The following is a 24,220-nucleotide window of genomic DNA, read 5'->3' as shown; positions in this document are numbered from 1 at the left end:
CAACAATGCTATTCATGAATTTAGAAAAATTAATAAATCCTGGGTTGAATGCAAGAAAAGGCTCAAATACAGGTGAAGCATACTCACTTGGGTTTTGTTTCTGCATCTGTCACTTGGCGAATGAAGATACCATCTTCGGGATGTTCCGTGTCATCCATTTCATACATATACGATGATGCTATTGCAAGTGTAGTCCCATCATTACTGAAGGCGAGTGACGCAATGCTGGTGGGGTACCGATGGAACTGGCACAGCCGCTTTTTGTTAAATGGATCCCAAATATTTACAAATCCATCAGAACCACCTGCAAGTAATTTCAAGAGTTACAACAGTCCTTAAAAGCAGATACAAAAATAACCATTATTTTAACCATTTTTAAGGTCACAGAAGTTACATTTTCCCCAGGGAGTATTATACCAGCTTTTCTTCCCTTTAAATATCATAAAAAGCAAGCACAATTTTTTAAAACTCTGCCCAAGTACAAACGTGCACTGTTCAATTAATAGCAAAATGATGTTATCTTAACAACTAGATACAGGTTAGCATACCTGTGGCAAAGGTATTGTGGATGTTGTGAAACGAAATGGCGTTGACTGGGTAAATTTGCTCAATGTTATTTTCTTTCAGTCTGTGACACTTGAAGGCATACTTCTTCTTCTGTACCTCAGGGCTTGGGTCCAAGTACTCAACTGCCACTCGGCCTTCAATAGAGCTTAATACATAACCCTGACAAGAGGAAATCAGAAGACAAAAATGGTGAATCCAGCTTCCAAAACTAGGCCTGGATTCCCAAACTCAACCCAATTCCAAAATTTAGCCCACAGTAAAGAAAGATGATTATTTCTAAAATGAAAAGAGAATACGGCCAGGTTTTAACCACGTGTTTAAGCTGTACTAACATAGTTAAGATCACTCCAAAGTTTAAGAACACTTATATCTGTTTTATTACAAGTAAATAAAAGGCCACCATCACTTGCCTTCTTCATTCTACCAGTACCCTGCACACTGCAATCAAAAATGTTGAGTTATTCTGTCAAACCTCAACAGGAATTTTAAAATGTTTCAGTATCATTTATTTGTTGTCCTGTCCAGAAGGGGACTAGAATTCATTCCATCAGCTGGAATATGTTTTTCTTTGCTCTACGCCTCCTCACCTCTAACAACTCTAAGAGAATTGTGTCTCCTTCACTGAGGGTACCAATAATCCAAACCAAGTGGAAAACCAGCCCTCCATCTTGGTCATCCTGCCTCTCGCATTTAACTACACCAAGTCAAGTGTACACACAAACCACACAGATTTTCAGTGATGTTCAAAAGTGGCTTATAATTTCAAACCTTTCCTCACTTTGCCTCGAAATAGTATGTCAAAGAAAGTAAGAAATGAAGATAAATATGAAATCTATATTTTTAATTCTTCAAGGTATGAAAAAGATTTACTCCTAAAAAACTACTTATGGAGGAAAAAAAAATCAGTAAAATGTTACTTTTAAACTTCCGTATAAACTGGAAATAAACTCTGACGGAAAATTTTAGATAGAAAACATAATAACATTCATAAATGCAAGCATATTTTAATCATGCACTTAAATCTCTGAAGTTTCACATAACTGCAATTCCTTATCTTCAATGGAAATTTACAATATCCTGAGAAGAAGAACTGTGATCACCATTTGAGGTACTAGCCTTCTGATAAGCACTAAGGATAGCCATTAGATTCCAAAGACACCCACTGTTTTTAATGACTTTTCCTCTTGTAAAATTCCTACAGCAGCTGACCCCACCACCAACTTCCCTTTGAACTTTAAGGATTTGGGGACGAAAGGGCAGATTAATAGTGTCACCTCATCTAGTAATGATGATGGGAAGGGTGACCTACCCTGTTCGTCATTATACGAGGGACAACACCTCTCTACCCTCAATGGTATTCTTTTAGAAAAGAAAACTCCAGGTCTGCTAGCAGACTGACTAAACTCTATTAGCATTAGGGTAAAAAGAGGTGCAAAAAAAAAAAAAGAAAAAGAAAAAGAGAGAGAGAACAGCAAATTCCATAATCCTAAATTTCCAGATTTAAATTTGAATTCACTGTTTTGTAAATTAAAATACCTGCAAAACTCTCTCTGATTACTGTATACCTGTCAAGCATCCTGGACTAGCATCACCAAGGAATCTGAAAACCTCTACTCTAGCCACTGGCAGATTACTTATCCTCTCTGAACATCAAAGCTTTCTCTAAAATTGAGTTAACATACCACCTTTTAACAAAAGGCTGTCAAAAATTTACAACGAATTCTAAATCACTACTCAAAAAAAAAAGCAAAGCTTTAAAAGGCAGTGACCAAATCATTATCATGTAAGATCCTCTTATTTTCAAATTCCCCGGGCACAGGGAGGAGAGGTCAGTACCTGCTTGTTTGGAAATGCTCGTATGCAGCGAGTCTGGTACTTGAGGCTGGACTCCCGGCGCTGCTGCACGTAGCCCATGTTCCGTAAGTCCCACACCAACACTCTGCGGCCTGCGGTGCCCACAATCAGCCGGTCTCCAGACACTGAGAGCGTATACACCTTTCAAGAAAGACCAAAACTTGCTGAAAATCATCTGCTTGCCTGCAAATGGCATTTCGCACCAAGATAAAGTCCACTAATCACAAAACCATAAAAAAGTTACTGATCGGGTTCACAAACACAGGTACGAAATTTTAAATGCTACAGTTACACAATCCAATTGGCACAAAATAATAAACACAAGATATTCTTAATACTTAACCAAGTATCACATAATGCACATTCTAATTAACTCTCCGAAAGCATCTCTGAAACAATTCTCTTCGTTACTAAAACAAGTTAAATTATTAAACAGTTTTTACAGCCCTCTTGTTTCATTCAGTGACAATATAAAATTGTAGAAAATACTCAAAAAGGAGATAATAAAGCCATAAAAACCCAAGATAGCTTTCAATGGGCTTCTGGCTTTTCATAAAACAATCATTTTCCAAGTTATTTTTCTATGACCACCTTTTGGAAGGATATTTTATGTTGTAACTCTAAAAATCTTGACTCTACCAGCTGTCACACTGAATAAATAGGCCTTCCCAGGAAGAGTGAGAGAGCTATCATTAATTAGCTTCTTAGTTGCTTTCGGTGGCATACGAACTCAAAATTAAAAGACAAGGATAGTGGTCTGGCATATGACAAGGCAAATTCTTATACCCTGACGTCATACTGAACACTCAGGACAGAGTTATCTTCAGGGAAAATTTAAAAAGCATTTTATTCCCTAAAAGCATCTATTTTTTTCCCCTCAAAATTCCTTTTCTTCAATATCAAAACAACTTCCACAAAAACATTCCTTTAAAACAAATCACAAAATTTCCTGCCAATAAGCACTTAAAGTTATTTCTTTTCAAATATGTGATCTGGGGACTAAATAGAGATAGCAAATTCATGAAAATGGTGGCAAAACGTATGTTCCTGATCAGGTTAAACCATTTTTTTAAAGTCTAGACTTCAGGTATATAACTATGCCCTGATCATTACTTTCAATTAATAAGCAACTCATCTAATATTTTAAAACCTGAAAAATCACTATAAAAAATGAAGAGGCCTCATGACATGGTAAGATATCTCTTTAACATTCAGTAATTAAACCTTATGGTTAGTAATCACTAATACGTAACCACATACCACCAGCCCAGAGGAAAAAAACAAATTGGGTTTCACAATGTAACGAGCGGACAGTCTCTACAATCTGGCCTTTAAATTCAACAGCTAATTTGACCAAGGGAAAAACAAGAAATTTAGAAGATTCAAAACAGTAGATTTAACACAAGTGTATTTCAATAAGAGACATATTAAGATTTACCGCTGTTTATTCAGAAAACATGTTTGCAGAAGAACAGAAATTAACCTAAGATATATGAAACACCAAATTTTAAGAATCACAGAAAGAGATCAGTTGATAACAGTACAATCAGAATGGGAATTTTATCTTAAATCTTTACTATACAGGTGACACACAAGCTTCTAAAAGTGCTTTCTATCCCCACGAATCATAAATCAAGTAAAAACACTGTCATGCTACTGACTAGGTATATACATTTATCAAAAACAGTATTAAAAAAAGTGACATAATGAACCTTGCTGAACCAATAAGCAGCTTGATTCAGTGTGGCTGTCCATTATATGATATTCTGTCAGCAATTTATCACAGCTCTTGACACGTTACATACAACCATAAATCAAAACTAGAAACAATGCAATTATTTTATTCTGAACAAAGGTCTTGCCAGGAGTAGATTCGAATGTGATGTGACACAAATAATGGCTCTTTGGATGCACTACAGTATATAATGACAGCTAACAGGAACTGAATAGCATATTTACATTGAGGAAACAGACTCAAGTGAAGGATACCTTTAAATTGCTAAAACAATCAATCTTTAAAATTAACTACCACCTGATAAAGTCTGATAAAGGATACAGCAAGAATGCTCAATTACACTTCCACTGTACAGATCAAAAGGTTACAATAATACACAAAGTTTCAGTTTTAAGAAGCTTCCTTCACTACAGCCTTCAAACTACATCTGTTAGTATTAAAAATAAATAAATGGTAAAAGCCAGGGAATATAGGACATCTTTTTCACTAAACTTCAAATGATAACCCATTTCACCTTCTTAGTCAACGCAAGAGAAACCTCAGGTCATAAGTGAAAATGAGTGATGCTCCATCCCACTTCCTGGTTTGGGGCCGTCAGACCCAAATGAAGGCAATGGAACAGTCTTTGCTAAATGACTTCTCTGAAAAGTTGCTTCTCAGCCCTAGGACTGAAAGCGTTAATACACGGAAGTGGGTTTAGGACTAGTGCTATCCAGTACAAACACGACAACTGACAGAAAATGTTGACCAAAATTAGTTTTCCTTCACATATTTAGCTGAGTTTGTAAAACAGACTCATCAACTCTTAACCTCAATTGAACATCATATTCATCAAACATTTATCAAGTCAAACCACCCCAAGGACCATAATTCCTGTTACGAATATAAAGAGCCTACCTTTTCAGGCTGAGAGAAGGTCCCAGCATTACAAGGGGTTCTGGGATCCCACAATTTAACTGTCTGATCCCAACTCCCAGTAACCATCACATTCACTTCTGGACAATATTCAACACATCTGATAGGGGCATCATGGGTTCCAACAAGATTTTCTGTAGGAAAAAACAAACCAACAAACCACACCTAGCTTTACTAAACAAAGATTCCTCAAGTGAACAATAGAAGGAAACATTCATCGCACTGTAACAAATCCGCTTCCACCCACTCAATAGAACTACTACACACAGAAAAATTTCTCCGCGACTACGAAAAGTCATCCTTTCATCTCTGTTCACCTGACAGTGCATAGCTTGATTCACTGGCATGGTAATACCAAAGGCTGACTTCAGTTTCAGATTGCATTAAAATGGTGGCATATTTGTTATTTTCCTCACTTGATTCTAGATTCCTTCAAATCAGGAACCTTGTTTAACTCTATAGTTCTGACTATCTAGTACAGGTTCTTATACACGTAGGTGCTCAAGAAATACCTGATGAAATGAACCAATGAGTGGAGAACTCTGGTCAAATGGATCTGGATAAAACTTACCGAGTTAAGCTGATGTTTCAAAGAAACTTATTTAAGTGGTAACAGGGTTATCTGAGAGCTGGGGATGAGGAAGGCAGGGAGTCTTAAGATTAACCCACTTGGTTTTCATGGCGGGTCAAATTTCTAATACACAATTTCTTTCCTCTCAGTTTCAACTCTTCACCCTATCTGATTCATTCATTCAACTAACATCTACTAAATGTCTACTATGTGCCAGAATCTATACCACATGCTAAGGACACAACAAAGAACAAACAATATGTGGCCCTGATCCTCAAAGAGGAAAACTACCTGTTTAAATACATACTTTTTTTTCTTGTTTAAATGGTATCTCGTGAAGTTCAGCAATGATCTTCTGAGAATAAACAGCTAATTCCCTTAATTATGGCCTATAACTTCAAAAACTTTTTGTTTCCTTTTCAGTGTTTTTCTCCTGAGTTTTCAAACAAATAGAACCTAAACCTGCAAGCTAACTTCCTATCTAGAATAAGCTGCTAGCAAACAAAACCAAACACCTGCAGTTGTAAGTTACATGACAAAACGGCTTTCATGCAAAAGCCTCTTCTGACTGGATCCTTCTTTTTTTTTTTTGATAAGATACAGTGCCCATCCTCTAACCATCCCACTGTCCAACTCATCCTCGTTAGTCGTACCTCTATGCCTTGCCATGTCCTTCAAGTACATCTATGTCTAACGTACGCATATACCAAAAAAAAAAAAAAAAACTCCACTAGAGAGCTCTGTGTATTCGGGTTCCATTCCAATCTCTACTCTGCTCCAAAGTCACCACAAAAATGTGGGTAAGTTATTTCATATCTCTTAGAAATTAACTAAAAGAAAATGTGTCATCTTGTTCTTCATTCAATAAACGCAACTGAAGCATATTCTATGCTAAACAATTATACAAGCGGGGTTAACATGGTATCTGGACAGGGTTGGCTATTCTATAATGTTAAATTTTTTAAAACCTATCTTCCTTCAGTCTAAACTAAATTAGCTTCTGAAAAGAGAACGCTGAAACATCAGCACTGTCCTGGAAAAATCCTACTGAAAGGTAGTCCACTGTGGGACCCAGTCCCCTTCTGAGGGCAAGGGAAAGGGCAAATACTTAAGTGCCACTTCATGTAAACACTGTGGATGGAGATCATGAGTTTCACTGATAAAATACATGCATAATATTTTGTGATTGTAATTTAATGGTTATCATTTAAACGAAAAAGTCCTAAATTCAAGCCATTTTCACTTGTATCTAAGCAACTAAGGAACTAAGCAATTCAGGAACTACTCTTCATAAATAAACATTTACAAGTAAGCACTAACTAAGAAAACACTAAACTGGTAAAAACGTGGCTATGTTACCTTGATCAGTGTTCAAATCATGCATTTTCAATTGATGGTCTAATCCCCCACTCCAGGCATGTGTTGGATCCTACAAAATAAAGTTACAAGGCATTTAAAACTTACAGAGCTTTAAAAAGCATTTTAAAATTCCTGTTTCTACAGCCAACTATCCAGTTTATGCTCAGGACGAGAGGTACGCTGGGCTCAGCTACTCACTGTAAACAAACAAAAAAACAGTACCAAAAATAAAGCAAATTAAGGAGCTGAGAAAACTACTACACCAGCAAATTAAGGAAGAACTGTTCACCACACTGGCTGACAGTCAACAGGCATTCCCATGTACTCGCAAACAGACCTTTCTTTTAACAAGACAGCCAAATGTTACTGTCTTCTTGTGAGTTTCAAACACATTACGTCCAAAAGGTTTGCAGGGTTACGCCATTAGAACACAAGGGGAAAACACAAGAACACAAGGGGAGACCGACACTGCAAGTCCCCAGTGCCAAAAAAAAAAAAACCCACACACACACAAAAAAAACAAAACAAAACAAACAAACAAAAAGACAGTACCTGGGGCTCAAGGTAAGTGCTGGGGGAAGGGAGGGGAGCTATCCAAATGACCCCACCGACAAAAGCCTCGGCCCAACAACGGAAAACGGATACTGTTGACCAGGAACACCATACCGAGACTATTAAAGGGGGGCAGGAGCGGAAGCGGAGGACACCTACGTAGAAAGCGCAGTCCAGGACGGCGCCGGTGTGCTGGTACTTGAGCCGCATGGAATTGGCCGGCACATCGTAAAGGCGCACGGACGTGTCCCAGGAGGAGACCAACAGGAACTGGGAGGTGTTCGGGCTGAACTTCACCGAAGAGATGCCGTCCTCGGGTGGCTGGTTCAGCTTGAACTCGTTAGAACCGGTCATCTACTGAACAAGCGCCCAGTTAAGAGTCCCCAAGGGTCCGGGGGCTGGACTCGCCGACGGCGGGGCAGCGAGGGGGCCCCACGGGGGCCGGGCCTAGGGAAGGCCGCCGACACGGCCTCTGCGCCTGCGCGGAACCGCCGCGCCCGCCGCGGTCCGGCCTCATCTCCCCCCACCCCACGCCGCCCCTTCTAAGCGCCCCAGCCGGCCGCGTCGCCACCACCGCACCCCTAACTCCAGCCTCCAGCGTGGCCCGCCGCGGGCTCCTGCACCCCGGCCTCCCCCCCCTGGGCCTGCCGCCCCGCCTGCTCCTGAAATAACAGAAAACCTGTGGAAGAGGAACCGGTTCCCAGAGGACGGCTCCGCCAGCTCCGGGCCCGGGGGACGGGTGGAGGGGTTCCCAAAGAATTCGCTACTGCGCCCGGCCGCCTCTCCCCGTTACCTTAGGCTCCTTCTGAAGCAACTTCGCCGATACTCGCCGCCGCCTAGCTTCCCTCGAAGCTCTCGCAAGCCGGACGAAAGGGGCGGAGAGGAAGTTCCAGCCAATGCCTGCCATTGGCTGATTTCAAACGCCAACGTCTCGCTCTAGGCAGCCGATTGGTCCGCTGGGCGTCAGTCAACCCAGGCAACCTGTTCCGGCACAAAGGCGAATGACGGCTTTTCCGGTCACGTGGCCTCTTTTCACCACCAGGCTGAGGCGCCCGCGCAAGTGCCGGACGAGTGAAAACTACAACTCCCAAAGAGCACCGCGCCAAGGCTGCGCTCACGCCCTCGCCCGTCCGTGTGCGGCACGCTGGGAAATGTAGTCTCCCTGGGGCTGACGCCTGGCCTGTCCTCTGAATAGTAGGCGGGAAAGATACTCTTCCCAGTTGACTCTTGGGGCCCTCCCCATCTCAGTTAGTCTCTCAGACACAAAAACCTTATTTTGGTCAGTACTTTTATAGAGCTAAATTAGTCTCCCTTCCACTGCACATGCATATGCCCATGAAGTTGACCAAAAGTGGAATGGAGAAAAAACTATTTGCTCAAATGAAGTGTATATTTTGCCCTAATTTTTTCTCATTTTCCTGGACTTTCCACCTATGAACCAGGCTCTCACATTTCCCACTGTCGAAGATCTACTGACCTTAAAGATACTCATCCTTATTTATACTCTGCTTATCTCTTCATTCCATTTTCCTGCAAACATTTATTGAGCACCCAGCGCATGCCAGGCCTGGTGAGAAAACCGGGAAGATGCATTAATCAGACCGATTCTTGCTCTTGAGGAACTCTTTGTCCAGAAGGTTGGACAGACTGAGAAACAAATGATTACTCTGCAGTGTGTTAAAGCTCAAAAGCCTCTTTGAGACATATGTTCAAGTAGGGCCCTAAAATGACACCTACAAGCTTCTCTCCATCCACCCCCTCCCACCCCAAGAACTCGCCAGACTTGTAGGCTCGGTTTGCTGGATTTTCTGTTTCTAGAATCGTCCAGAAATAGGAGAATCAAGAACGTTGCTCCTGTAATGAGAAATAATTTGGTCTCCATGAAAGAAAAGCAATACTTAATTTATAACTAGCATGCTGTGACTCTGTTACTCTTGAATATCAAAAGTGCACTGAAAATTTTCAATTTAATCCATGCTATAACCTTTTTCACAGGCTTTTGTAAAAAAAAATCTTATTATTAAATGATCTTGTATGAAGTGGGAGGAAACTGCTGAGGTTAAAGTGTTTAATTTCTAAGGTACCTTGATAGAGAAAAAGTGTTGTTGGTCCTTATGCATTCATATATGCTGACTCAGGTGCACTTTTTTATGAATGGTGACACAGTAAACACAACAACCACCCTTCTGCCCGGTGTATTGATGATATTCCTGTCAAAAGGACAGATTCTTGCCCTGTCTCCTCACCAGTCCTCATACTTGGTTCTCTCTCCTCTTTCAACAACTTAATGGCTAGGTTAAGAATTTTAAAGTGCAGTGCCTTGCCTCCATTCTAATTTTGGCTAAATAATTTTATCTCCAAATAATTTTATTTGGTTCCCTCTCCCAGTTGTTTATTTAATTCTACTAGTGTTTCGAGATTCTGAGCATGAATTACCCACTAATAAAATCTAAGCGTATTTCATTAACCAGTGTGTGTATGATTCAGGTCCCTCTGGGCAGGCAGTTGCAGCTGGACTCGATTTGAGTTTTAAGAAACGTCAATCTTTTAAATCCAGTTTAGAGCCTGAAAGGAGGCTGATGATTCTGCTGCTTATTCAAATGAATTGATAGTCTTGAGATAGGAAATCTGGCCACAATGGAGTCTTGAACATTTGAAATCCACATGCAAAGCCGTGTGTGTGTGTGTGTGTGTGTGTGTGTGTGTGTGTACTTAGTTACCTATAAGAAAGAGGAATTCCTAGAAACTAATCACACTGTTGGATCACCTTTGACTACTAATTTCTGGATTAGTAAAAAAAATTGAAGTACCCACTATATGACAAACTGGAAAATGATCATCCCTAAAATCTTGTGGGCAAAAACCACTCTGCCATTAACTGCCTACAGGAAACAACTTCCTATGAAGGAAGTAAGCCCAAGAAGGATATAGTGACCCAATACTGTTAAAACCATCATCTCTGTTTAAAAAATGTAATCTATTGAAGTGCAGACAAAAATGATATGGGTGAAATATTCCTATACAAGTAGTTCCTTGAAGGCAGTTTGGTTATTTCTTCATGGAATATTCAAATAGCAGCTTGAGAGGAAAGAAAAATTTAAAGCAGGTTTCCGGAAAGAGAAAACTTCATTGAAATATGCGTACCAAATAAATCAGAAAAAAACAGATCCAGTGTCAGTTCTGTTTTCTCTCTCTGACTAGCCAATATCTAGCATAGTTTTCAGCAAGTACTAGGGCTCAGTAAATATTTATTGAACTCAGCTGAAATGAAATAAATGCAATTGACCTAACACCACTGGCACATGTGTTCTTGAATTTTATGAAATCTAACATAAAAAAATATGACCTCACAAATGGACAAGACACCAGGCATTTAAGACATGACACTGCGGGTCACATAGTCGAGTAACAGATATCCTGCATACTTTCATAAAATGCAGATAATTTCGATGCCTCTCCGCTCAAACAGACAGGTCTATCACGCAAATATTCCCCTTCTAGAGGATGGGATCCGGGCTCCGCGCTGCCGACTCCCGACACCTTTGCAGCGGCTAAGGAGTAGCCCGGGGCTGGAGGCAGGAGGACCCGGGAGCTCGCCCCACGTGACACCGAACCATCAGCATCCTCAAAGCTCAGGCAATTTTTTTTTTTTCTGACGTTTTACAAGGAACAGGTGGCTGCGATCTAACACTGCGAGACTGCGATTTGCATGACACTCGGCACGCGTCTGTCCTCTCGGTGCCGCGCCCGCCCAGCCTGGGTGAGGCAGCAGGTGCTGGGGCGCCGAGGTCCGTGGGCGCGCAAACCGCGCACCAAGGTTCCATTCAGTGCCCGCTGCCACGTGCTCGCCCGCGACCCGGCCCCTTAGCCACGCACAAGGCAAACTATAAACAACAAAACCGTGTGAGGAGCCTTTGCCTCCCGCGCTTTCTTTGCCTAGTCTCAGGCCTCATCCCTCCTCAGCCGAAGTGCTGCCTTTCCCGCACCGAGCGGCTCGGAAACTGTGAGCGCGCCAGGCTGGGGGACGAGCAAACCGGGCTCTATACCTGATCCAGGCAGCGCCGCCCCACCTGCCCTGTGCCCTCGGAGAGGAGGCTCCTGTCACAGGTTGGACCACGACGCACGACGCCCTGCTGCCGTCAACTCCGAGGCGCTCCCAGGGCTGGAAAGAAGCTCGTTCCGGGAGGCAACTGCTTCGGCAGTGAAGCCTGCCGCCCCCCAGTACCTCTCCGCGCGGGCTCCAGAGTTGGATTCCCGCCGAGGTGAGCCTCCGCCGCGCGGAGACTACGAGCACCAGCTAGTGGAAAGGGGCGCGCCTCCAGCCCACGTGCCTCCTCGGCGGGGCCAAGGTCCCAACCTTTAACCTCTGACCCCCGCCCCACCTTCCACGGGGCTCGAGCCAGACCTCTTCTGACGCCCGCCTGCAAGCTCTTCCAAGGAAAAGCGAGAACACCTGCGCGTTAGTAGCCGGACAATCAATTCCACCAAAGTTAGCAACGATGCTTAAAATGTTTTATTTTTTTCTTTTTAAAAATATTTACAGATCTGAAATCTCCCCCCCCTTTCTCCCCTACCCATCCTCGGGACAAGGGAAACGAAAAGAGGAGTCGAGATCATTGTTCGAAGCCCCCAAGGGCTGGCTTGGCCAGCCGTGTCTGCGTGTACATATATACAGGTGTATATATGGGGGAGAAGAATGTACCTGGTCTGGTGTTTTACTGATTTTTTTTCCTACCGATCAATGTCGATCTGGCCGAAACTCCCTTTCCCACCACCACCGTAGAACATCCCCTCGAACATGGTTTTCAAACCGTATTGGTTGGTTTGGGGTAGAAAGCAGATGATCTGGCTGGAGGAATGCCGATAAATACGAGAAACAATCAAACAAAAAGTAGGGCAGAGGCCATAAATAAGAGCTAACGAATACACATGGTGTATCTCGTAATATTTCTGGAAACGCGCAGCCCTGCTCCGGAGTGGGGGCAGCCCGCGCCAGGCTGGCGGGGAGCGGGCGGGCGCCGCGGGGCCGGCGGGCCGCTCAGTAGTCGAGCTTGCTGTAGAGGTTGTAGAGAGGTAAGGCCGAGAGGTTGCTGCCCGGGTAGTAGAGCGGCGCGGGGAAGGCGAGCGAGCGCGGCACCGGCACGCGCAGCAGCGAGCTGTCCCGGAACACCAGCGGCATTCCCACCAGAGTCTGCGCCGACGCGTGCGCCATGTTGGCCGCCTCCAGCTCCGCGGAGAGCTGCCGCTTCCACTTGTTGCGGCGGTTCTGGAACCAAGTCTTGACCTGGGTCTCGGTGAGCTGCAGGCTGGAGGCAAGGCAGGCGCGCTCCGAGCTGCTCAGGTAGCGCTTCATGTCGAAGGTGGACTCGAGCTGGTACACCTGGCTGCGCGAGAAGACCGTGCGCGTCTTCTTCTTGGCCGCGCCCGCCTGCCTCTCGGCGCCGCCGCCTTCCCGCGGCCGCTCGGGCCCCGGCGACGGCGAGCCCGCGGGCAAGAGCCTCTCTTTCTCTTCCTTAAAGTCTGGGTGCGAAGAAAGGAAAGGCGTGCGCTCCGAGCTCGCCGGCCCCGCGCCTCCGCTGCCCTTGGGGGTACCTGGGGAGTGAGAACAAAGAGCAAGGCCATGGAGTTGGGAAACCTCAAAGACCCCCAGCTCTCGCCGGAACCAGGGAGTTGGCAGGCGCCTGCAGTCTTGGTCCCATCTTCCTTGGTCCCACCCCCATCCTCTTCTCTCCCTCTCGCTGAAACCTAAAGCCCGGCACCTGGCTTTTGAAAAGCAACAGGACAGGGATCCAGCTACTTGGAGTCTGGGGTCTCTATGCTCCCAGCTTCGTGAAAGGACGTGTGGCAAGAGGGGGAGGAGATCCGGAGGGGGGACATTAGCATCATTTTAAAAGATGATTTTGCCTTGTAACAACTGAACTGGAAGAGTTCCCTGAGCTTTATAGTGTGGCATCATTTCACAGGCCGTTTGTTCTGAAATCACGCTAAGGACTAACGCGGGGCTCCCCTTGGTCAGATGTTGTAAAGAGGAACCATCTACGAAAGGCACCATTGTCAATCATCTTGGAGTGCTAATCATTCCGAGGAGGAGGAGGGAGAGAGAGAGAGAGAGAGACAGAGGCAGAGGTCGAGAGAGCGGAAGAGAGAGAAGAAAAAGACGCTGAAAGTGATTGCGGTAGAGAAGGACCGACCGCTCAGATCCGACTTCCAGACCTCGTGTGCAGAAAGTATACGATGTGCAAAGGGGATATTGAGGGCACAGCCAAGCGTGCGGCAGGCCCTGTGCCCAACCCACTATGGTACACTCTCCCTCCAACCCAGCCTTCCCCAAAACCGCGCCGCGCCACATTTGTGCTCCCGGTTTCTTCCCGAGCGCCCGCCGGGCGGAGGAGTCAGCACAGAGCGCGCGTCTCCTCCCCTCGGCGCTGGACCCCGCGCGGCCGCTGCTCTGGCCAGGCGAGGGGGGGGGCGACGCGAGAGCCTCCGCACAGCTTCCCTCCCCTAGAGCTTGCTCGCTGCTGACCCGGGGGCGTGCGATCCTTACCCAGGCAAGGAAAGGGGATGGGGGGGTGGTGCTTGGGGCCGGGCTCCTTGGGGCCGTGCGGGTCTGGGCAGAAGCAGGCTGGTGCCTTCCAGCCGTCGTCCGGCTCCTCCTCCTCCGAGGACACGGACAGGCTGCGCTTCCTGGCCGGCCAGCCGGCGGGCTCCCGTGGCGCCTCCGAGGGGCCCCCGCCCAGGATGGACTGAATGGTGAAGCTGGAGACGCCGCCGGCCGCCGGACACCCCTTGCCCGCATCTTCCTTGCTTCCCATCCTGGGTTCATAAGAAATCGGAGGAAACCAAGAACTCCCTTTAGAGATGATCTGGGTGGAAGGTGGTGCAGGCAGGCAGGCAGGCAGGCGGAGGGGGTGGGGGAGGGGGGAGGGGAGCCAGGGGGAGGGGCGGCGAAGCTGGCGAGGCGTCCCCTCCGCGCGGGGGACACGCGGGCACCGGACGGCTGCGCTGGGGTCCGTGCCCGCCCGGCTTTAGGTGCGGCCGCCCAGCCCCGGCGCGAATGCCCCTTCCTTGCCCGCCAGCTCGCCGGGTCCCCGGCGGCGCAGAGGCGGCGCGGCCTCATTTGCATAGAGGTTACTCAGACGCGGCCAATCGCAGCGCCGCCGAGCGGCCCCGGAAAATTTCAAAAAAGCCCAGGCCCCGCACGCAGCGCCTGTGCTACCCCGAGCGCGCAAAGAGCCGGGCGGGCATCTGCTGTGTCCAACCAGCCTGGACCGAAAGCAAAATAGATTCCAGCCCAAGTTCCTACCCTGTGTGGCGACACTGATCGCTCCGATCTCTGCCCTCTCGAGAGGTAGGGGCAGTTCGGGGCTCAGCTGGAGTGACCCGACGCTTCCCATAGGCGACGGGTCCTCGCACCCTCAGAGGGGCTCACAGTCTGTTCCACGACCCTCCCCAAACTCACTCCTTCTCGCCTGGGCAGGCCAGCAGGGCTGGCACCCCGCAGACCGCTGCGCATGGAGCAGGAGGCCGGGGGATTTAGGAGCGTGCGCATAGGAACTGATGCTCTTTCCGGGAGCTTACCGGGGAGGCCTGGGAGCAGACAACTTGGGCCCTTCCCCGCCTACAGACCCCACCCCTGTCACAGGCCCAACGGGGCTGCAAGATCGTTGGGGGTGGGGGAGGGAAGCCCTAGATCTTGTTTTAAGAGATTCGGGTTCAAGTCCCAGCACCCTCATTTCCATGCTGCGTGAACTTGGACAAGTGAAATCCCAGTCAGAGCCTCACTGCCCTCATAGGTGATACGAACTTCTCATTAATATCTCCTTCACCTGTTTCGAGGATGGCCTTAGGTAGGAATGAAAAAGCACCGGAAAGCCTAGAATCACTAGGAGCTCATTGTAGGTCCTCTGTAAACCTTTGTAAACAGCCCAAAGCTCGGCCTCCTCTTCCATAAGTGACTCTCACTTTTAGGCAAATATTGGAGGTGAGGGAATTGCTGCAAAAAGAGAAGCGCTTTGCTCCAGGAAAGGAAAGAAGGACGTGAAGATAGCGACATGGTTTTAGAATTAGACAAAGTGTATTCAAATGGCTACGTGACCTTGGACAGGACACTTAAACTTTCTGAGCCTCGGTTTCCTCATTCCTAAAATTGGGGGGAGAAGCAACGATTACCTCGCAGAAGCTGTATGAGGTCAAAGTGCCCAACTCTGAGCACAGCTTGCGGTGGGCGCTCAATTAACCATGTTTCCCTACCTCATCCTCACGGCCCCCTCAAAGCCCTGACTCTTGTTCTTTTCATTCCCAGATCAGCTGGTACCGGATGTGGAACCAGTCCGGCGCAGGCAAAATGTTTCGGGGGCACAGCTGTCTATACAAGCGTCGAAGAACCGAAGGTGGAAGCAAGGCTCCAAGGCGCTCAGGCAACCCCACCCCCCTGGGTCTGAGGCCTCGAGACCGCTCAACCAAATGATCCCGGGAGCCCTGACCCTAGGGTGGCCCCCAAATGCAGCCAAGGGTGAGAGGAGACTCTGGAATCAGTCCCTACAAATGTCCAGACTCTGCACCATGACGGTGCAGTTCCCTCCTCGCCCGCGCCGCGCCCGGGTTATTGAGCAAAGCGCTTATAATATCATTAGCCGCGGTGAGTTACCGACTGCAGCCTTACCCGTGGCAGAACCTCTCCCTACTTAACTCCTCCAAGGGCTCGTTAATGGGCTAATTGATTAGGAGTCGGCGGCGCAACCGGGGCAGAGGCAGGCAAGGGGGCGGGGCGGGGGGCAGAGGCTGTGCGCCACGGCCCGGGAGGCCCGCGAGGGGCAGGTGCCGGCCTCCGTCACCGCATTAACCTCTTCAGGGCTCGGCGGCGGGGTCGAGACACATTACAAATGGTCAGCTTTAATCATGGTGTCAGCTCATTAACCCGGAAGGACCCGGTGCTGAAATACAATTTGTGCGTCCCCCTCTGCGGGGCCGCGGCGCAGGCTCCCGGGCCACGTCACAGCCCGTCCCGCGCGCTCCCGCACGGTTGGGGGGTAGAAGGGAGCATCCTGAAAACAAACACCCGACTCTCACCCGCCTGCGACCTCTCCGCCTCCCGCAAGCACCCTGAGAGGGAGCTGTCTCCCGGCCCGCGCTGAAGCCACCCGGCGGGAAATTGGCGGACCGGACGAGCTGAGCCTGCCCTCCACTGGGGACGAAAGAGGATTTGGGGTAGGGGGAGGGCATTGGTTGAACTCTTCTGAGCTAGCAAATACTTGGTGCCGGCAACCTGGAATATTCTGAGAGCATCCTACCATTCTTCACTTTAATCCTCACAGCAAACCTGTGGTGCAGATCTGTACCCCCCACAATGTACAGGTGGAGAAACTGAGGCTCAGGAAAAAAAAAAAAAGCCCAAGCAGAGTAAACAAGATTGAAGCCCGAGGTTGTTCCACTGCCAATACCTGACTCTTTGGAAGGGGCGAGGGGCGGGGCATGCATTGGCCTTGAGCTTGGGAGTGACTGCGAGGTAGACTGTGAGGACCCCCGCCATCTCGGGACCGCGGGGGCACATGTTTGGGTGGAGTCAAGGGACCACAGGGTTGGCCTCAGCCAGAGCAGTGACCAAGTGAGGCAGCAGCTGGGCCTCCGGGATGGGCCTCGGAGAAGCAGCTCCCAGACCCGGGAACGGCGAGGGACTGGGGAGCTGACCTGTGCGGCCTCCTCCACCCCGGCACTCTTTGCACCTTCAGATGCGAACGCCTGAAGCCTCACGCACGCGCTTGCATGAACACTTCCACAGTCACACAGCCAGCAAACGCTCACTGAACTCCGACTAGTGTGTGCCTCACACTGACACACTCTGAACTGAGCCGGGGAAGTGGTGCTGCTGGCACAGGACCGAGGCAGGGAGGCTGTGGTGGAGACCAGGCAGACTCCCCTCTCCTCCAGTCTCTTCAACTGGGCACCTGCAGGATCTCCCCCACCTCGGGCAGACAGCAGTCCCAGGGCAGGGGCCAGAGAGCCAAGGCACGATCTTCCTACCGTCCCTTCAGGGCATTTGGGTGGGGGGTCCCTAAGACTTCACGGGAAGTGCAGAGGCCCACACGCCCTCTCCTGGGCTCAACGCAGCTGCCAAACGCACTCCCAGAAACCTTAAGCTTTAGGAACCACCACCCACAGACATCCCATCTCTCTGTCCTCAAGTGTGACAATTCTTCAACTCAGTCTCACCTCCCACCCCAACCTCCAAGCCTCCGGATAGCTGCGCCCCACCCTACCCCAGTCAGATCAACAGCCCCTACCCAGGAGGAAGACCCCTCATCATCTTTGCGATGCCCCCCACCCTTCCTAGAAAATAGGCATAAACGGGTTCCAAGCAATGATAAACTTTGCAAAACTGAAAAGACGCTTAAAGTTTAGGTCCCGAGGTTATGCCACTGCTCAATATTAAAGCGGCCCAGAGCAAACTTGCCGAGGAGCGTAATAAAAATTGATCCTCTCTTCTCTGCGGCAGTTGGGAAATAGGCTGGCTGAGCCGGGTAATAGTAGAAGAAGGCTCCCTCCGAAATGACAGATGAAGTCATAAACAAGTTTGATCTTGGAATCAAGCTTCGATAAATATTAAACACAGGCTGACCCCCCCTTTACGCGAGTGGATTATGATATATGGCGCGTCCAAACTTTAAAATAAGGAAATACCAGAGAAAATGATCTCAATAAATTTTCTAAGTATAAACGTTGATTATGTTTCGATTTTCATTCAAGGGCCTCTGCTGTTCGTTCTTTGGTGCAAATGACATCTTGCAATAGGCTTTTGGGGAAAAGGGCTCCCTATTTGAAAAAGAGAGCCCCAGAGGTGTACAATTTATGTAATCTGCGGCTGGAAAATGAATTGTGTAATTTATTGGAAAACAGAAAGTCGTGAAGATTGGATCAGCATAGCCGAGTCCGAACACCCCCCTCCCCACATCCATCAAGTTCCAATTAACAGCCTAACCAGAGAGCTTTAATGGGTTTCCAATCTAGTGGCCTGATAGACTCATCAATTCCTCTGGGAGAAATTAAGAAAATCGACCGCCCCTTGGCGACGCAGTGTCATTCCTTTCTGCAACTATATGTCAAATTAAAAACACAATTAAAATTTAAACTGTTTCAATCAAAGGGTGCCCTGCAACCTATGTTTCACTTAATAGAACTTTGATGAAAATCTGATGCGTGCACTCCATCACCAAGGGGGGCGAGGGCGGCGAAGGAGCTCATGAGAGAAGGGGATTCTTTCTATTTCTTTAAGACTTTAGCGCTCCGGTGAGGCACACCAGGTGACTCCACCTCGTCGCTCCTGACTAAATGATGGGCGCAACTCGCTGTCGGCGTGCTCTCGCTCGCTCGCGCTACACCTCTCCCCCAACTCTTTTTCCTCTCCGTCCACTGCAACCAGAAGGGATCCTTTTGGAACCCGGGCGACAGAGATTTGGGCCAGTTTCGCCGCGAAGACGCATCGGCTGGAGCAGCAGCCAAGAAGGGACCTGGGCGAGTACAAGGGCTCATCTCCTGGGAACTGTCCGAGGATGCACGCTGCTTCCAGCGATCTCTTGTCTCTTGTCTCGGGAATTGCCCGGACACACGGTTGAAGTGCTACGGGATCCTAGAGGCAGAATGGTGGGGGGAAAGCCCTGGCGGATAACTGGACCCCAGCTGCGCTGCTGTCTGAGATCGGATTCCCCAGAAGCTGTGGCTCCCCACCCGATAAGCCTCCAGGGTACTTCCGCAGGAGAAGCAAGCTCGGGAACAGGCGCGTCCGGAATCTCAAATCAAGATCCGGGTCCGAGTCGCTAGGCAGGGCTCCAAAGTATAGCAGGCCCACTTATCTTTACAGCCCTTTTCTCCCTTCCGCCATCCACCCACAGCACCCCTCCCCGACTATTTGTGAGGCCAAAGGGTCAACATTCGCCCTGTACACCCAGACGGGCGCACGCGCACACAAAGGCGTGCACACCGCGATTCGCGTACGCCCAGACGCGCGGATCGCTCGCACCCACAAGGCAGAGGCTGCCTGCAGGCTGGGCGGGAGGGGATGGGCAGAGAGTGGGCGGCAAGCCGCGAGGAGGGGCGGAGGAGTGCCTCTGCCTGGCCCGGTGTAAGTGCCTGGGCGGGCGACGTCCCAGGGGCTTCCCCGGCTGTGCTCCGGACCCCAAGTGGGGATTTCTATGGGGCTCATGGTTTTTGCACCCTGACCCCGTCGCGGTGACCCAGTAGAGTGGTCTTTTCCTAGCCGCTCTGCGTTCTAAGTTTGGATCGCTGAGGGGAAGAAGCCTCCTGGATGGGTCACAGGACTCGGGGCGTGGACAAGCGCGAGGGGTGGGGCAAAATGGAGCCCTGGAGGTGGGCAGGGCGGTGCTCAGCAACGTCTCCGGTCCCCGCAGGGCCTTTCCAGGGAAGTCCAGGTGCCCCGCGCGCGCAGAGGAGTAGAAGCTGGAGTGCTTGGCCCGGGCCCAGGCAGCCCTACGACGCCAGCTCTCGCCAAAGCTCCCGAAGGTCGAAGGCTGTGCAGCCCTCTAGGCCCCCACTACTCTGACCCCATCTCCCAACGCCCGGGCTGCGGCTGACCCAGCGTGCTCTTGCAGACGAGAAAGCAAATCCCACCGACCTTCGTACCTCCCCCATCTTCTCCCCGCCCCACCCTCCAGCGCGCACTCTGGGGCTCTGGCGTGCCAGGGGACGTCCTGGCTCAGAATGAGGGCCCAGTGGCGGGGGTGGGGCAGTTTATATCTGTCTTGCTCTTGTTTGATGTACACACACCCGCTCTATTTACTACCAAATAAAAGAAATACATCTGTGTTGCCAACAGAAACAGCTCGAGAGCTGGCTCTCTGGTCTCCCAGGGCCCGGAGACGCTCCCGGGCACTCAGAGCCGCAAAGCCCAGCACTGTGAGGACCCCGGCTCCGAGTGAGGCCCCGGCCCATAGGTATATGGGGATCTGAAGTGGGATGATAGCGGCTCCCATAGTTTGTCCCAGGTGGCTTGTGACGAGGGAACATGAGGCATCTCTGCCCAGATGATTTCCAGCTTCACGCCCCAGAAGTAGGAGCACCACCTCGCTCCCTGCCCAATCCTTTCTACAAGGTTCTTCCCAGCTTGCCTTAGCCTGGGGCCATCAGAGAAAACCAGCTGCCCAGGGTCACCCAGAACAAAGTGTGCCTGACTGTGCCTGTGCTGTTGTGATGCTATGTGATCACAATGTATATGTGATGCTAAACACATATACAGGTTGGGCCCTGGGAGCCCCTGGATGTGGTGTCCGTTAGGAGGTCTAACAGAAGTGTGCGGGGGGGGCAGTGAGTGTTTCATGTCACCCTTGAGGGTGAGTGTATCCTGTATGTTGTCTGCATGCGTCTGGATGATGCAGAGAGGATTAAGCCAGGAAGCCGATGCCATTGCACTGGCTTGACTAATTGGGGGTGCCAATAGGGAAGGATCTGAAGTTAGGATAGGAGAGAAGGCTGGGTTCCACAATCTGAAGGGAGGGGAAGATGAAAGGATGAAATCGGGGATGTTGGCTCAGTGTCCTAGGGATTTCTTGGAGGAGTTGAGTGGAGGTACGCTCACTCTGCCACATAGCCCCTTCTGCTGAGCAGTTCCAGCAGTTCCTGGCAATCCTTGCAGAGGCATCGCCTAGAGAGGCACTCTGTGTGGGGGAAGACGGCCCCGGGCTAGCTCTCGGGATGTGACAGTTCCATCAAAGTGCTGTCTTGGCCTCTCCTGACACAAAGGCTTGCAGTAGAGCCTAGGATGCTTCGTGCTCAGGGAGCAGCTTCCGTGCTCCCTGTCTCTTGCATTGTGAGAAATACCATGACCCCCAGCCGACGCGAGCAAAGCAGATGTTTCCCGCCTGGGCAGGCTTCTAGGTTCATATCACTGCCAGTCCCAGGCGACGGCCGAGCCACATTCCTCCCCCAGGGCTTCACCTTGGCTCCTGGGTGGGACTCACCGGCCTAGGGCAACGGGGTCCTCAAAGGGAGGGAAAGGGAGGCTGCAGGAGCAGGACAAAGAACAAACTGTGCGTGTGGAGAACCAGTTATTTCTCGACTTTGTAAAGACCAGGTCAGTCAAGAACCATTTTCTAGAATCCAAACACAAATAAAGGAGTATTTTCTTGGCGCTTGATAACATCGTGTTCTGGCTGTAAAATCTAGGAACGTGTTTGCTATTGCAACATTATTTTTAATGAGCTGTTATTGGCCTGTCCCGCAGTTAGTATTGCCGACAGTAAAAGGCATCACTGTGTTTGCAGGTAACACAAGGAACGACATATTTGGACCCCGAATTTCTGTTTATTTTTCATTTGTGACACATGCCCTCGTTTTTATCCCAAACCAGAGGAAAATAAAGGGAGATCCATCTTCACTGAGGTCCAGGCTAAATTTTGCCATAACTACACATGCCAGTTTATTTGGAGGCAGTTTCCCATCCATAGGAAACGATACTTGACGTTTCAGCCACAGAAGAATCAATCGTGTGGATTGGGTTTGAGCAACTGCAACTGTAAAGCTCTGGGAGAGGGAATGAGAGCGCGTGCAGGCGCTCCCCAGCGGACGCGCCCGCGGTGTGCTCACAGGGATCTTCACCGTCTCCCCTTTCTCGGCTCCCCAGCTTCAAACGCGCCCTGCCAGGAGCTGGGCGTGCAGACCCCAAGCCCTAGGGCAGGCAGTCGCGCCGCGTTGGCAAGGGGCGCCCAAGCACCTGCTTCCGCCCTCCGGGCCCGCGCTCTCGAGCAGCTCCAGGAGCGCCGCGCTCGGCAGGCCGCCCACCCGGTGCGCGGAGGCCGGGCGCCCGGCAGGAGCTTGGGAATCGCTAGCGCTGCACTTCCCGGCGGCTGCCGGGATCGGGGTACAGGGCCCAGAGAAACCCTGCGCCCGTGAGCCTTTGGGCGCGGTGCACAGAAAAGGATCTGCCCGGGAGGAGGCAAAGTCCTCTCGGTTGTCGCCGCCGCAGTCGGGTGGTCTCTGTTCCCCGGCACTGGACTCACCATGACCGCGCCCACACCCGAGCCGCCCCGGGAGCCACAGTTGCTCCAGGCTTGCGGAGGCCTCCCTGTCCCGGAGCTGGGAGCCGCCGTCCCTAGGCCTGGTTGGCCTCCCTGGGGTCGCCCGCTCGCAGCCTGGCCTCTCCCAGCTGGACATCGCGATCTGCCTCGGGCCGCAGCTAAACTCCAAGTTCACTCCCTTCTTCCCTCCCCCGACCCTGGAGGCAGCCGGAGCCGACCCCGCTCAGGCCCAGTGAGTGCTCAGGGATGTTCTGCCCAAAAGCTCGCGGCTCCCAAAGGACCCTGCGGTCTGGGAACGGAATGCGAGGCTGCTGCCCTGCGATCAGAAATACCAGCGGTCTCTGAGCTTGCGGCTGTCGCTGCGCTCAATTCCGCGAACTAGATAAGCCCGGGTCCTCACCCGTTCCGCCCCGCATTCTCCCCTTGCTCACAGGGCGTTTCAAGAGGCGTACGGTACGGAGAGAGCGGATCTGGTCGCGAACAAAGCCGCCTCTGTCTCCGCCGCCTCCTGGATTACAGGGATGTGCGTCCAGGTCGGACTCGGCCATTGCAGAGGCAGCCGGAGAGCGAGGCAGAAGAGAGTTCGCAGACACCTGCTCTGGGGAAAATCGTCCAAAGTTACACACTCTGGCAACAGGAAATGCCTCGCTTTTCTTTTCTTTTTAATTAATTCCATTTCACGACAACATTAAGTGTAACAATATTTTGTGATTTTTTCCCTCTTTTTCTTAAAAAGCGACTGAATCCGGGCAGAGGTGAGGGAGGTGGGTGGGAGGGACAAACTATCGCAGAACAACAGGTGTAGCCGACAGAAAGAAAACAGATTGGGTGGCAGAGCAAGGAGCCCTGAGGAGTTGAGGGTGAACTTTACAAGAAATCTGTACATTTATCAAATAAGTTAAAATTCTCCTAAATTGATTGTCCTTCACTTAAAGCGCTCCGGTATGCCTATCTTACTCCTTTGAGCATTGCTACCTATCCTTGTTTCCTTCCTTCCCCCCTTTCCCCTTCTTAATTTCTTCCTCATAAATGAATGACCAGAATTATGCATTGAAGACGTCTGCTTCTCTCCGTGGAGGAAGAAGCAGGCTCTCAGGAAATTTTGTTCAATATTGCACAGGTCAAAAGTACAACAGTTACTGCAGAACAAAATGGTAGGTGGAGAGGATAAAAGATAATTTTTTTAATATTGAAATATTCTCTCAAAATAGGGAACAAAGTAATAAAGGTAACATTAATAATAATTTACCAACAAATGAAATTCCCCAAATATAGGCTGCTAATAAATAAGACCATCCACACCAGGCCAGATGTGGAGTTGTTTCAATAATCAGAAGTCTGATTTGGGGCTGCCTCATCTTTTCCCTTTAAACACTTAATTAGAGAATTCATCGGTCCCAAAAAGGACAGATGAAGAGGTCAATTGCGACAGACCTCTGCCGGGGAGAGAAAAGTGGCCTGAGTCGGGGTTCTTATGAGAGGCTGCTCAGGTTCTGAAAACTGGGGAATATCTGATTGGGAGTGGAGAGGAAGAACCACACCCAGAAATTCAGAAATAAAAGTACTACAACGTGAATTTCTCCCTCTCTCCCTCCCCCTCTCTCTCTCTCTCTCTCTCTCTCTCTCTCTCTCTCTCTCTCTCTC

The 24,220-nt window shown here is 49.6% G+C and overlaps 2 protein-coding genes across 7 annotated transcripts in view; both read right to left on the bottom strand.

The window, feature by feature from the left end:
- BUB3 (BUB3 mitotic checkpoint protein) overlaps window positions 1–8,419 on the bottom strand; it is an 80,899-nt gene extending 72,480 nt beyond the window's left edge. For 4 of the 6 annotated variants that reach the window (XR_003797032.1, XM_029245222.1, XM_029245223.1 and 1 more), the window contains exons 1-7: window positions 8,347–8,413; window positions 7,713–7,907; window positions 7,002–7,071; window positions 5,054–5,205; window positions 2,404–2,562; window positions 549–726; window positions 88–304 (exon numbers count right to left, since the gene is read on the bottom strand). Coding sequence is in view for 4 of the 6 variants with exons in the window: in XM_029245222.1 (XP_029101055.1) it covers window positions 88–304; window positions 549–726; window positions 2,404–2,562; window positions 5,054–5,205; window positions 7,002–7,071; window positions 7,713–7,907 (971 nt within the window). In the remaining 2 variants the exon portion in view is untranslated. Of the gene's footprint in view, window positions 1–87; window positions 305–548; window positions 727–2,403; window positions 2,563–5,053; window positions 5,206–7,001; window positions 7,072–7,712; window positions 7,911–8,346 lie in introns of all 6 variants that reach the window. The other 2 variants (XR_003797033.1, XM_029245225.1) reach the window with 1 other exon arrangement.
- Window positions 8,420–12,051: 3,632 nt separating this feature from the next.
- Window positions 12,052–14,625, bottom strand: HMX2 (H6 family homeobox 2). Its single transcript, XM_029201162.1, has 2 exons — window positions 14,098–14,625; window positions 12,052–13,145 (listed from the first exon to the last, which is right to left on the bottom strand). Exons 1-2 carry the CDS (start codon window positions 14,363–14,365, stop codon window positions 12,592–12,594), a joined length of 822 nt encoding a protein of 273 aa, XP_029056995.1. The 5' UTR covers window positions 14,366–14,625; the 3' UTR covers window positions 12,052–12,591.
- Between the last annotated feature and the right edge of the window lie 9,595 nt (window positions 14,626–24,220).

This window comes from Monodon monoceros, unplaced genomic scaffold (genome assembly GCF_005190385.1).
Source record: "Monodon monoceros isolate NGI ecotype Baffin Bay Population unplaced genomic scaffold, NGI_Narwhal_1 Super_Scaffold_4, whole genome shotgun sequence".
NCBI classification, from domain to species: Eukaryota; Metazoa; Chordata; class Mammalia; order Artiodactyla; family Monodontidae; genus Monodon; species Monodon monoceros.
Note: the sequence above shows the minus strand (reverse complement) of the source record. Positions and strands in the feature narration are given on the sequence as shown.

What these genes read in the sequence shown, in the direction of transcription:
- HMX2 (XM_029201162.1), bottom strand. Translation starts at nt 14,365, where the DNA reads ATGGGAAGCAAGGAAGATGCGGGCAAGGGGTGTCCGGCGGCCGGCGGC. An exon ending in CATCCCCTTTCCTTGCCTGG is followed by an intron (nt 13,146 to 14,097) that starts GTAAGGATCGCA and finishes CTCACTCCCCAG; the next exon opens with GTACCCCCAAGGGCAGCGGA.